At 44.6% G+C, this 13,235-nt stretch overlaps 1 protein-coding gene and 1 non-coding gene across 2 annotated transcripts; both read left to right on the top strand.

Moving 5' to 3' along the window:
• The first annotated feature begins 4,900 nt into the window (after positions 1-4,900).
• Positions 4,901-4,972, top strand: trnad-guc (transfer RNA aspartic acid (anticodon GUC)). Its single transcript has one exon. It is a non-coding gene; the product is annotated as a tRNA-Asp (tRNA).
• Positions 4,973-9,883: 4,911 nt separating this feature from the next.
• On the top strand, positions 9,884-10,349 carry LOC140188859 (histone H2B-like). The gene has a single exon (XM_072245518.1). The coding sequence runs from the start codon at positions 9,889-9,891 to the stop codon at positions 10,261-10,263; it is 375 nt and encodes a 124-aa protein (XP_072101619.1). The 5' UTR covers positions 9,884-9,888; the 3' UTR covers positions 10,264-10,349.
• The last annotated feature ends 2,886 nt before the right edge of the window (positions 10,350-13,235 follow it).

Raw genomic sequence — 13,235 nt, 5'->3', positions numbered from 1 at the left:
AGATAGGTGGTGTTGTGGATAATGAAAGAGGTTTTCAAAGCTTGCAGAGAGATTTAGGCCAGTGAGAAGAGTGGGCTGAAAGTTGGCAGATGGAGTTTAATGCTGAAAAATGTGAGGTGCTACATTTTGGTAGGACTAATCAAAATAGGACAGACATGGTAAGTGGTAGGTCATTGAAGAATGCTGTAGAACAGAGGGATCTAGGAATAATGGTGCATAGTTCCCTGAAGGTGGAATCTCATGTGGATAGTGTGGTGAAGAAAGCTTTTGGTATGGTGGCCTTTATTAATCAGAGCATTGAGTATAGGAGTTGGGATGTAATGTTGAAATTGTATAAGGCATTTGTAAGGCTAAATTTGGAGTATTGTGTACAGTTCTGGTCACCGAATTATAGGAAAGATGTCAATAAAATTGTGAGGTTTACTAAAATGTTGCCTGGGTTTCATCTCCTAAGTGACAGAGAAAGGTTGAACAAGTTGGGTCTTTATTCTTTGGAATGTAGAAGGTTGAGGGGGGACTTGACAGAGGTGTTTAAAATTATGAAGGGGATTGATAGAGTTGACGTGGATAGGCTTTTTCCGTTGAGAGTGGGTGAGATTCAAACTAAAGGACCTGAGCTGAGATTCAAAGGGCAAAAGTTTAGGGGTAACACGAGGGGGAACTTCTTTACTCAGAGAGTGGTAGCTGTGTGGAATAAGCTTCCAGCAGAAGTGGTTGAGGCAGGTTCGATGTTGTCGTTTAAAGTTAAATTGGAAAGATATATGGACAGGAAAGGAATGGAAGGTTATGGGCTGAGTGCAGGTCGGTGGGACTAGGTGAGAGTAAGAGTTCGGCACGGTCTAGAAGGGCCGAGATGGCCTGTTCCCGTGCTGTAATTGTTATATGGTTAGGTAATGTTACAGCTATATAGGACCCTGATCAGACCCCACTTGGAGTACTGTGCTCAGTTCTGGTCACCTCACTATAGGAAGGATGTGAAAACCATAGAAAGGGTGCAGAGGAGATTTACAAGGATGTTGCCTGGATTGGGGAGCATGCCTTATGAGAATACTTTGAGTGAACTCGGCCTTTTCTCCTTGGAGCGACGGGGGACGAGAGGTGACCTGATGGAGTTGTATAAGATGATGAGAGGCATTGATCGTGTTCATAGTCAGAGGCCTTTTCCCAGCGCTGAAATGGTTCACACAAGAGGGCACGGTTTTAAGGTGCTTGGAAGTAGGTACAGATGGGAAGTCATGAGTAAGTGTTTTTTTTACGCAGAGAGTGGTGAGTGCGTGGAACTGGCTGCCGGTGACGGTGGTGGAGGCGGATGCAATAGGGTATTTTAATAGACTCTTGGATAGGTACATGGAGCTTAGAAAAATAAAATAAAATAAAAGGCCCGAGGTAATTTCAAAAGTCATTATGGTCCGAATGACCTGTATTGTGCTGCAGGCTTTTTATGTTTCAATGTTTCTATATATAGAAAGTTAACAAAAATGATAGAGTGGACATCGGAAGCTGGAAATGGGAGGTATTAATAGGGGACACAGAAAAGGCGGACGAACTTAATAAGTATTTTGCGTCCGTCTTTTATGATGAGGATACCAGCAATATGTCAGAAAATCGAGAGGGTCAGCGGAAGTAAGTGGGTGTAGTTGCTATTACTAAGGAGAAGGTGTTTGGAAGCTGAAAGTCCGCAAGGGAGATGTCCCCTGACCAGATGGACTACACCGTGGGTTTCTGAAAGGAGCTGACGAGATTATGGAAGTGTTAATAGTGCTCTTTCAGGAATCACGGGCTTCAGAGAACTGGAAAATTGCAAATGTCATTTTACTCTTCTCGACGGGAGGGAAGCAAAACACAGAACACTACAGATTGGTTATCAGGGCTGTTCTGGTTGGGAAAAACTGGAGTCCATGAGGTTTCTGGGTGCGTGGAGACACCTGTTAAAATAGGCCGGTCAACATGGTTTCTTTCAGGGGAAATCTTGCTTGACAAATCTGTTGGAATTCTTTGGGGAAATAACAGGCAAGATGGACAAAGGAGCGTCAGCGGATGTTGTTTACTTGGATTTTCAGAGGCATTTCTCAGGGGCCACAGATAAAGCTGCTGAACAATATTAGAGCCCATGGCATTACAGGAAAGAGAAGAACATGGACAATATATTTGCGACTGGTTCGAGGCAAAGGCTGGGAATAAATATGGACTTCTCAGTTGTTTGTCGGTAACTAGTGATGCTCTGGAGGGGTCTCTGTCTTGTATGATATATGTCGATGGTCTGGATGACGAAATTGATTGCCTTGCATGTGACAGAAAATTAGGTGGAGTGGCTGGTAGTGTTGATGTCGCAGGAAGATCGCAGAGGGACTGAGCCAGATTTGGAGAATGGACAGATAAGTGGCAGATGGCATACTGAATGGGTCGGAGGGCAGACAGCACAGAGATAATATCAGGATGGGGCAGGAGGTAGCAAATACGAGAAGAAAAGCAGAGAGAAAGGTGCGAAATAAATCAACAAAGAACAGTTAATAAAGGAAACATTTATAAAGGAAGCCCTCCATTGGAGCTTAGAAAACTAGAGGGCAATGCGTAACCTTAGGTAACTTGTAAGGTAAGGCCATGTTCGGCACCGCTTTGTGGGCCGAAGGGCCTGTATTGTGCTGTAGGTTTTCTGTGTCTCTATGAAACGATGTGACGTCAGCAAAGAATCGACAAATGAAAATGAAGAGAAGAATGAGCAACGTCCACGACGGAGCAGCGCGTCACCACGTTCAGACAACAGCAGAGAGGCGCAGCGGCAGCGTGCTGGGCCCATGGGCGTCCATTCGGTCGATGGATTGACGATTGTTTCCATGGAGAGCTCTGGAGGTGACGGAGGTCATATCAAATTAACCCGGGCCTATCAAGATAGTAGAAAACTGTCCTGACGTATGTAAACTTAGAGAACATCACACGGAGAACTTCATGCGGATGTTTTTGGAAACTGGAACCCATGCCTGAGTGGCTGGTGAGGCAGGTACACTCACAACATTAGAGAATTGTCTGGGCGACCACCTGAATCATCAAGACACTGAAGGCAACAGCAAGTAAGCGAGCTCTTTTCTGGTGTGATTGGTAGTTGATTGTCAACACGGACATTGTGGGCCGAAAGGCCTGTTTTATGGCCGCATGATTCTGTGGATCTATATTACATTTGTGAATCACAGTAAAGGGTTTTATTTACTCTGGTAAAGGGGGAGGGGGATGAGAGAGATCCCATTGTGTATAAATAGACAGAGTGGGTGGTGAGCAGACTGACAACACTCAGTGTGAACACATCATCCGACATGTTTTGATGTGTCCTAGTTGGCTGTGGGAATCTGAGTTAGAGTGAGAGCAGGAAGCTGCACTGATCGGTTCACCGGGGAAAATGTGAGGGACTTCACTTCAATCCTTGATCCACTGGCCAGCCCAGGGTGAATAATAATTTTACACTCACCCGTCGATTTAAATAACTTCGGGAATTTGTACGCAAGGTGTCAGGGTTGGACACTCGGACGCTAGAATTGTAAGTGTTTCTCTTCACCATTTACCCCTCGGAGTTCAACTACTGCACAGAGTCTTGTCATCTTCAGAAGTTTTCTGATGACGCTGCCATAGTTGGATGCATCAGCAAGGGAGATGAGACTGAGTACAGGGCTACGGCAGGAAACTTTGTCACATGGTGTGAGCAGAAATATCTGCAGCTTAATGTGAAAAAGACTAAGGAGCTGGTGGTAGATCTGAGGAGAGCTAAGGTACCAGTGACCCCTGTTTCCATCCAGGGGGTCAGTGTGGACATGGTGGAGGGTTTCAGATACCTGGGGATACGAATTGACAATAGACTGGACTGGTCAAAGAACACTGAGGCTGTCTACAAGAAGGGTCAGAGCCGTCTCCATTCCCTGAGGAGACTGAGGTCGTTTAACATCTGCCGGACGATGCTGAGGATGTTCTACGAGTCTGTGGTGGTCAGTGCTATCATGTTTGCTGTTGTGTGCTGGGGCAGCAGGCTGAGGGTAGCAGACACCAACAGAATCAACAAACTCATTCGTAAGGCCAGTGATGTTGCGGGGATGGATCTGGACTCTCTGACGGTGGTGTCTGAAGAGAGGATGCTGTCCAAGTTGCACGCCATCTTGGACAATGTCTCCCATCCACTACATAATACACTGGGTGGGCACAGGAGTACATTCAGCCAGAGACTCATTCCACCGAGATGCAGCACAGAGAGTCATAGGAAGTCATTCCTGCCTGTGGCCATCAAACTTTACAACTCCTCCCCTGGAGGGTCAGACATCCTGAGCTAATAGGCTGGTTCTGGACTTATTTCATAATTTACTGGCATAACTTACATATTACAATTTAACTATTTATGGTTCTATTACTATTTATTATTTATGGTGCAACTGTAACAAAAACCAATTTCCCCCGGGATCAATAAAGTACGACTATGACTGTGGTTCGAGCTGTTTTCTGAGTGTGGTCACTGTGATGCCTCACTCTGGTACAGTTCCTATTATATCCGGTTGAGGTCGCCGTCCTCCGACAGACCGGAGATACACAACACCCAGTGTTTCAATGAAGTGGGAGTGATCGCTTCAGAATTGGATTAGCTACATATCGTTTCCCGCCTGTCGCATTAAAAAAACAGAAATATAAATATATAACTGTGATTAAAAATGTTCATTCCAACAACACGGATTTGGATCGAATGAGAGCAGTTCCTTTCGCTAATCCTTGAACAGAACAGGTGACTGAATCGCTGGAGCAAACTGAGACACTGCTGTGGGAGGGACACGAGTGAAAGGCTCCAGTATTACAGCTGAAAAACATTAAGGTAATTCTATTCACCATCTTGTCCTCTTCAATGTGCATGACAGAGACTAGCATCAACAATTCCTCGTTAGTATAGTGGTTAGTATCCCCGCCTGTCACGCGGGAGACCGGGGTTCAATTCCCCGACGGGGAGGTAAACATTTTACTGCATTCTTCAAGGGAAGTACTGAATTAAAAAGACAAATAAAAAGGGACAAAAAATTTGTGTTTACGCTATTCAGTTCATTGGGGATTGGGAAGGTGGAATAGCTCGGGCTGCTGTGAGCCCGGGATGGTAGAGTTTTCCGAGAAGAAAGTGGCGTTACTGTCAGCCTCTTTCCTCAAGTATCCCCGGAGAATCTATATCTCAGCACCGCTCTTTGTTACTTGTTCGTTGTTCATCATTAATTGGCAGACCACAGTACGGGTGCTTGCAACACTGTGGGTCCGACAGAGTGATCCGCAGCACCGGGCTCCACAGGGGACTGTCTGGTCACCCTTTCTCTTCACCAGTTACACCTCGGACTTCAACTACTGCACAGAGTCTTGTCATCTTCAGAAGTTTTCTGATGACTCTGCCATAGTTGGATGCAAGGGAGATGAGGTTGAGTACAGGGCTACGGTAGGAAACTTTGTCACATGGTGTGAGCAGAATTATCTGCAGCTTAATGTGAAAAAGACTGAGGAGCTGGTGGTAGACCTGAGGAGAGCTAAGGTACCAGCGACCCCTGTTTCCATCCAGGGGGTCAGTGTGGATATGGTGGAGGACTACAAATACCTGGGGATACGAATTGACAATAAACTGGACTGGTCAAAGAACACTGAGGCTGTCTACAAGAAGGGTCAGAACCGTCTCTATTTCCTGAGGAGACTGAGGTCGTTTAACATCTGCCGAACGATGCTAAGGATGTTCTGTGAGTCTGTGGTGGCCAGTGCTATCATGTTTGCTGTTGTGTGCTGGGGCAGCAGGCTGAGGGTAGCAGACACCAATAGAATCAACAAACTCATTCGTAAGGCCAGTGATGTTGTGGGGATGGAACTGGACTCTCTGACGGTGGTGTCTGAAAAGAGGATGCTGTCCAAGTTGCATGCCACCTTGGACAATGTCTCCCATCCACTACATAATGTACTGGGTGGGCACAGGAGTGCATTCAGCCAGAGACTCATTCCACCGAGATGCAACACAGAGCGTCATAGGAAGTCATTCCTGCCTGTGGCCATCAAACTTTACAACTCCTTCCTTGGAGGGTCAGACACCCTGAGCCAATAGGCTGGTCCTGGACTTATTTCCTGGCATAATTTACATATTACTATTTAACTATTTATGGTTTTATTACTATTTATTATTTATGGTGCCACTGTAACGAAAACCAATTTCTCCCAGGATCAATAAAGTATGACTATGACTATGACTATGACTACGACTATTCCAAGCATATCAATCCGGGGCTTCTGTTGTCAGCTATGAATTCCCGCATGGTCCCACCACAGTAGTAAGGTAACGAACCAATATCAGTCCAGACGAAGGGCACCGGTCGGAAACGTTGACTGTTTACTCTTTTTCATCGATGTTGTCTGGTCTGCTGAATTTCTTCAGCAGTTTGTGTGTGTTGCTTGGATTTCCAGCATCTGCAGATTTCTCCTGAATTCCTTCAGAGTGTAAACACAGGTAGGCAGGACGGTGAAGAGGCTGTTTGCCACACTCGCATTCATCGGGTAGAGTATCGGCCACTGGACTGTGACGTCACATTACAGCTCTACCAGCCTCGGGGAAACTACTCTTGGAGCACGGAGTACAGTTATAGTTGCCCTGGGATCAGAGGGTGACATTAAACTGGAGAGGGTGCAAAAGGGATTGAACAGGAGGCTGGATAGGCCAGGACCTTTCTCACCAGCGTGTATGTGACGTTAGGGAGGCTCATAAAATAATGGCAGACATAGATACGGTCAATAGTGAATCTGTTATCTCCAGGGCCATTGAGTTGAAAGCTGGAGATTACAGGTATAAAGTGAGAGAGGGAAGTTTTAAATGGGACCCTGAGGAGGAGGTCTTGTTGACAGAATGTGCTGTTTACATGGAACAAACTACCCCAAGTGGTGGTGTAGGTGGGCACAGTTGCAATATCTCTTGGACTGTGGAGAGGGAAGTTTCACAGGGACATGGGCCAAATGCAGGCAACTGACGATGGTTTTGTTTGGCCACTTGGTCAGCATGGATGTGTTGGGTTGAAGGGCCTGTTTCTGTGCTGTATAACTCAGTAACTATGTCTGCTGCTGTGGCAGAGTGGGAGGGACTCATTTCCACATGAGGATGTTCAGAGGGATCTGGGAGTCCTTGTGAACAAATCACTTGAGTTTACATGCAGATACAACAAGTAATGAGAGTATACTTTAAGTATATAAGTATACTTTATACTTTATTATCACCAAACAATTGATACTAGAACGTACAATCATCACAGCGATATTTGATTCTGTGCTTCCCACTCCCTGGAGTACAAATCGATAGTAAATATTAAAAATGTAAATTATAAATCATAAATAGAAAATGGAAAGTAAGGTAGTGCAAAAAAACCGAGAGGCAGGTCTGGATATTTGGAGGATACGGCCCAGATCCAGGTCACAATCCGTTCAGCAGTCTTATCACAGTTGGAAAGAAGCTGTTCCCAAATCTGGCCGCACGAGTCTTCAAGCTCCTGAGCCTTCTCCCAGAGGGAAGAGGGGCGAAAACTGTGTTGGGTGGGTGGTCGTGTCCTTGATTATCCTGGCAGCACTGCTCCGACAGCGTGCTGTGTAAAGTGAGTCCAAAGATGGAAGATTGGTTTGTGTGATGTGCTGCGCTGTGTTCACAATCTTCTGCAGCTTCTTCCGCTCTTGGACAGGACAACTTCCATACCACATTGTGCCCAGGTTTAGTCACACTTCTTCATGAAGGATATCCCTGCAATAGAGCAAGTGCAGTGACTGTTCTCCACACTGACTGGGCTGGTTCCAGGGATGCAAGGTTGGTTATGTGAGAGGAGAGTGAGTGGGCTGGGTCTGCATTCCCTGCAGTTCATGAGAAAACGAGGAAATCTGTTAGATTCTTTCATGATGTGACTGACAGTAGACAAGGAGGATCTTTCCCCTGAATGAGAACTCCATAACTGAGGAAAATACCTTCAGAATGAGGCCTAAATCACAAACATAAGAGAATCTGCTGACGCTGGAAATCCAAAGCAACACACACAAAATGCGGGAGGAACTCAGCAGGACAGGCAGAACCTATGGAAAAGAGTAAACAGTCAACACTTCGGGCTGAAACCCTTCATCAGTTCCTGCCCTGGTGAAGCTTCTCAGCCCAAAGCATCGACTCGTTACTCTTTTCCATAGATGCTGCCTGGCCTGCTGACTTCCTCCAGCATTTTGTGTCTGTTGCTCAGAATGAGGTGACAAACATTCAAGATGGAAATGAGATGATATTTCTTTAATCAGAGAACAAAGAACTTCTGTATTCCTTATATAAGTAATGTGGAGCCTCAGGTGCTGGGTTGAGTCAAAGCTGAGATCAACAGTCTCTGGGAGAGTTTCAGTCACTAAGTGAGTCCATAAGACCATAAGATACAGGAGCAGAATTCGGCCATTTTGCCTGTCGAGCCTTCTCTGACATTTCATCATCACAGATCAATTTTTCCTCTTATCCCCAATCTCCTGACTTCCCTTGTATCCCTTCATGCCCTGACCAATTAAGAATCTATCAGTCTCTGCCTATACCCAGTGATTTGGCCTCCACAGCTGCCTGTAGCAAAAAAATTCACAGATTCACCACTCCCTGGCTGAAGAAATTCCTCCTCATCTCCATTCTAAAAGGATGACCCTCTATTGTGAAGCTGTGTGGTCCAGTTTTAGATATTCCCACCACAGGAGAAACCCTCTCCACGTGCACTCAGTTAAGCCTTTTCACTATTTGTTGGGTTTCAATTTGGTAACCCTTCTTTCTTTGAAGTTCCAGTGAGCTGTGAAACTCTCTTCATTAGACAAGCCATATAACCCTGAGTAAAATTCTCCATTTGTGACATCATGTCAGCACAAAAAATTCTGGATTTCAGAGATTTTTGCATTTTGGAATTATGGACCAATCTGCACAACCCTAATCACTACTTTGTACTGCAGTAAACACTGTTTATCCATGCAGTCCCAGGCATACAGATGCAAAATAAAGACAGGTATAAATTTGAAGTACGGAGGTTGAACCTTACTTGGAGGTAAAGCCTGATTACTAGGCCTCAGAACATTCTATTACCCAAATGATCAAAATAAAGCCAAGTAACAAGGTCTAAATACCCACAACATGCAGAATTACATGCCTCTTATTATCTTGGTCCATGGAATAAACAGAAGCTGTGCCTGATCAACCCTGGCTGGGTCACCTGGGCGAGGATGGCTCATGATTAAAGACCCGAAACACCCAATGACCCTAAGTTGTATTACTGACGATGTGTCCCTTTGCAACACCCGGTTCATTAAGCCAAGTGGTGTCAGGCCATGTTAATGAAGGGCATAGGCCAGATTAAAGTGGCTACACTACACTACCCTATCCACCATAGCCCCACATATCTCATCATACTAAACTCTGCAGCCTTATCTCTCCTAGCCCACATGTACTGTACATTTCACCTGTGCATAAATAAACTCGATTTGAACTTTACATTGAAATGTTCACATCTCTCCTTCGCTCTCCTGCAGCCCTATATCATGAACTAAACCTCTCAGTGTTTAATTTTACAATATTTCATCTGATTTTATTTAATTCTGCTTTTGAAATTTGCCCTTCCCTTTTTAATTTCAGCCCGCAGCCCGACCTGTCTCTGCCCTTCAGTACTTCCCCCTGCATCAAACGACAGCGGTAAACCCCGCCCATTGGCGCCGCTTCCCATCCCCCAGCGTTCCGATTGGTGATTCATTTCTCCAAACAGCCAATGGAAATTCTCAGAATTCCCATCCTCATTAACATACCGCTTTGGGCGCTGCCTATTTAATCCGCGCTCCGAACAGCTTCTGCTTATTATTGTGTTTGAAACCGACGAGAAAATGCCTGATCCAGCGAAACCCGCTCCCAAGAAGGGCGCCAAGAAAGCTTTGTCCAAACCAGCGAGCAAGACTGGCAAGAAGCGCAAGAGGTCGAGGAAGGAGACTTACGCCATCTACATCTACAAAGTGATGAAGCAGGTTCACCCCGACACCGGCATCTCCTCCAAGGCCATGAGCATCATGAATTCATTCGTCAACGATATTTTCGAGCGCATCGCGGGCGAGGCTTCCCGCCTGGCCCATTACAACAAGCGGTCAACCATCAGCTCCCGGGAGATCCAGACCGCCGTGCGGCTGCTGCTGCCCGGGGAGCTGGCCAAGCACGCCGTGTCCGAAGGGACAAAGGCGGTGACCAAGTACACCAGCTCCAAGTGAAGACAAGTTTACTGACAGAACAAACCGGAAAATCAAAGGCTCTTTTAAGAGCCACTCACAGTTTCATTAAAAGAGTTACACGATGTTGCGACTTGGAATTGAGGTAAATTTGGAATTTTTTGTTGAAATGCTCATTCAGAATCTTATCCCCGTTAATCAGAACTTGCTGTCCGCTGCTCAGTATAATCCCGATTTCACTGTTATATTCCTGCCTACTGCACAGACACGGAATCGTTACACACCCCTTCCTCATCATTTCCCCTCGGTCATCAGATTTCCCTGAAGAAGACACTAATTGTTGTTTCTGGTTTAATGACCATGGGGAATGCGGTTCAGTAAACTTTGTCCCATTTTGGTTACTTCTCTTAACCCCATTCCAACACGAGAGCTGGACACTCACGGTTTGTTTAGAGTATTTGTTAAAGCTCCACTTTCTGAAGGGCGACCCGTTCACAATGACCGACCGCGGACAGAAGTTGACAATCGGTTTTATTCCAATCGTTTATCAATTGAAAGAAATCGGTGAACTAAATTCCCAGACACCATCGCAGTATTAACTACACTTGGTTTAAATGTCTCGGACTTCAGTGACGGGGTTAAAGGTTCGACAAACAAACCTGTTGTTTAATTTCAACAACAACGGCTTTTTTGGCGGTCTTTTGCAAATTTCAGTTTATTTCGGTTGTTAAACTGTTATTTTCCACGCTTCTACCGTTGCTGTCTCTTGATTGGTGAATAAGACAGCTCTCTGATTGGAATATTTGTTCTTTCCAATCAGATAAGACACCATTTCACCAATCATAAACGCCCCACTACATTCCTCCAGACTCTATAAGGAAGGGCGATTGGGCGTATTTCTAGAAGCCTGATTTTTGATGATGAAGACTCCAAGTTTATTTCTGATTTATCAAATTATCTGACGTTGTATATATTGAGGAAACCTGGTCGTTACCGCATTTAAATTCTTCCTTACAGGATTAAATTGTAATTAGGCATGATAGATTAGTTGGTACAGGAAGTGGTGTTGCAAGTTTTATAAAGAGTTGTGGATGTAAATGATATGTATGAGGCACTTGTAGAAATATTTGATTCTACAGGTAGGGACATTAAAGTGGTATATTATTATAACCATTGTGGAATGCTTTCGATTGATTTGTTGGACAGTATATGTAGCTCTAGATCACTAAGGGTTGTATGGTGTGGGGATTTTCATGCATACAGTTCACTGTGGGGTTGTTCTCAGAATGATGGCGATGGTTTGATTGTAGAAGAGTTTTAGATAGTTCACATCTTGTGTGTCTTACTGGTGGGAGAGTTGCGAGATTTGAAGTTCATAATAGTTCTGAAACTGCTGTAAATTGAACTTTAATTTCAAACATTCAGGCTGCAGTAGATAAGTGGTATGTCATGGGAGATGAAGTATTGGGGAGTGATCATTTTCCTATGTTTATAAGCTTGAGTTTGGATTTATATAGGGGGCATGAGGCCACTTTTAGGAGGTGGAACTCCGGTAAAGCAAATTGGGAGAAGTTTGAATGTTTTATGTGCTGAGCGTCTGTCTGGGCTGAATGGTGAGGATGATGTGGATTTCTGCAAAGAAACGTTGTGACATTATTCATCAAATAGTGGTGGAAGAGATTCAATTTAAAAAGTGCATTAGTGGGAGAAAAGCTGTACCGTGGTGGACAGAGGAGTGTGCAGAGGCAGTTACTGAGAGAAACGTGGCATTTTGGAAAGTTAAGTATCACTCTCCGCGTGATCATATTAAGTGTAACAGGTCACAGGCCGTGGTGAGGAAAGTAATGAAGCTTGTGAAAAAGATTTACTGGAGGTTATATTGTAAAAGTATTGGAAGGAATATTAAACTTGAAGATGTTTGGGGAATGACTAAGAAAATGGGGGTGTGGGATTCATAGGGTTCCGAATGTTGATTAAAGAAGGTAATACAATTGTTACTGAAATGGAGAGCGATTAGTTACTGGCTCGGTCATTTTCTGCAATTCATAATCAAAATAATGAAAACACTAAACAATGTAAGGATAAGGTTTTAAGAGAATACCCCGATGTTTTGGAAACCAGCTGTAGCAGTGATAGCGATGTAGAGTTTTCTTTGTGTGAATTGAAGAAAGTTATTAATAGAACAGGTGAGGCGGCTCCGGGAAAGGATGATACTGTCATGGTCCCTTCTGGAAATCCCCCACTTTGCTAGTTACCTCAGCAATTGGGCCTCAATTCCCTCATTGAATTTCCAATCATTCCCAGGTTCCACTAACTGCACACGCCTGCTTTCCATTAGGAAATGCAGGATAAAGACACTGTGATCACAACAAGGAGCTGCCAGTTCATTGGTCAACTCTCATGTGAGTAAATCTGATTCCTGAGGACTGTCAGTTTTAAGTTCGCATCGTTTGCTGGATACTCTACGTGACCCTTGTCTCTGTGTAAAGACTCTCCTGGATACCGGTTCCCTGTTCACGGCGGTGCTAACGCCTCACGACTCTGCTTCAGCGCCTGTGTCCTGCACTTGGGTTCATCCCCAACCACATCTGTGCAACAGATACATGTTATTGCATGTTTAAACATATGGCCAACAGCTCTCTTGAGATAATATTACATTTCTGAATCATAATTGGAATTCAGGCCATTTTCCCTCCTCATGGAAAATGGCAATTGTAGGGTCTATTCTAAAACCTGGGAAACCCCTGTTGGATCCTCCTAGTTATAGACCAATATCACTGACGTCCCATTTGTGTAAACTTACGGAATGGATGGTGATAGTGTGGTTGAATTGTATTTTGGAAAAGGGAGGTGATGTGCTGTTGTTAACAGACTGGATTAATTTGAGGGGCAAGTGCTGGTTCCACGCCACATGTTTCAAAATCAGTCAATGATTTTATGCAGAAAACTCCGCAGCTACTTGAACACAGCAAGCTTTCACAAACAATATACTCAATGGAGACGTCAATCCATGG

Source organism: Mobula birostris, chromosome 28 (genome assembly GCF_030028105.1).
Source record: "Mobula birostris isolate sMobBir1 chromosome 28, sMobBir1.hap1, whole genome shotgun sequence".
Lineage (NCBI taxonomy): Eukaryota > Metazoa > Chordata > Chondrichthyes > Myliobatiformes > Myliobatidae > Mobula > Mobula birostris.
Note: the sequence above shows the minus strand (reverse complement) of the source record. Positions and strands in the feature narration are given on the sequence as shown.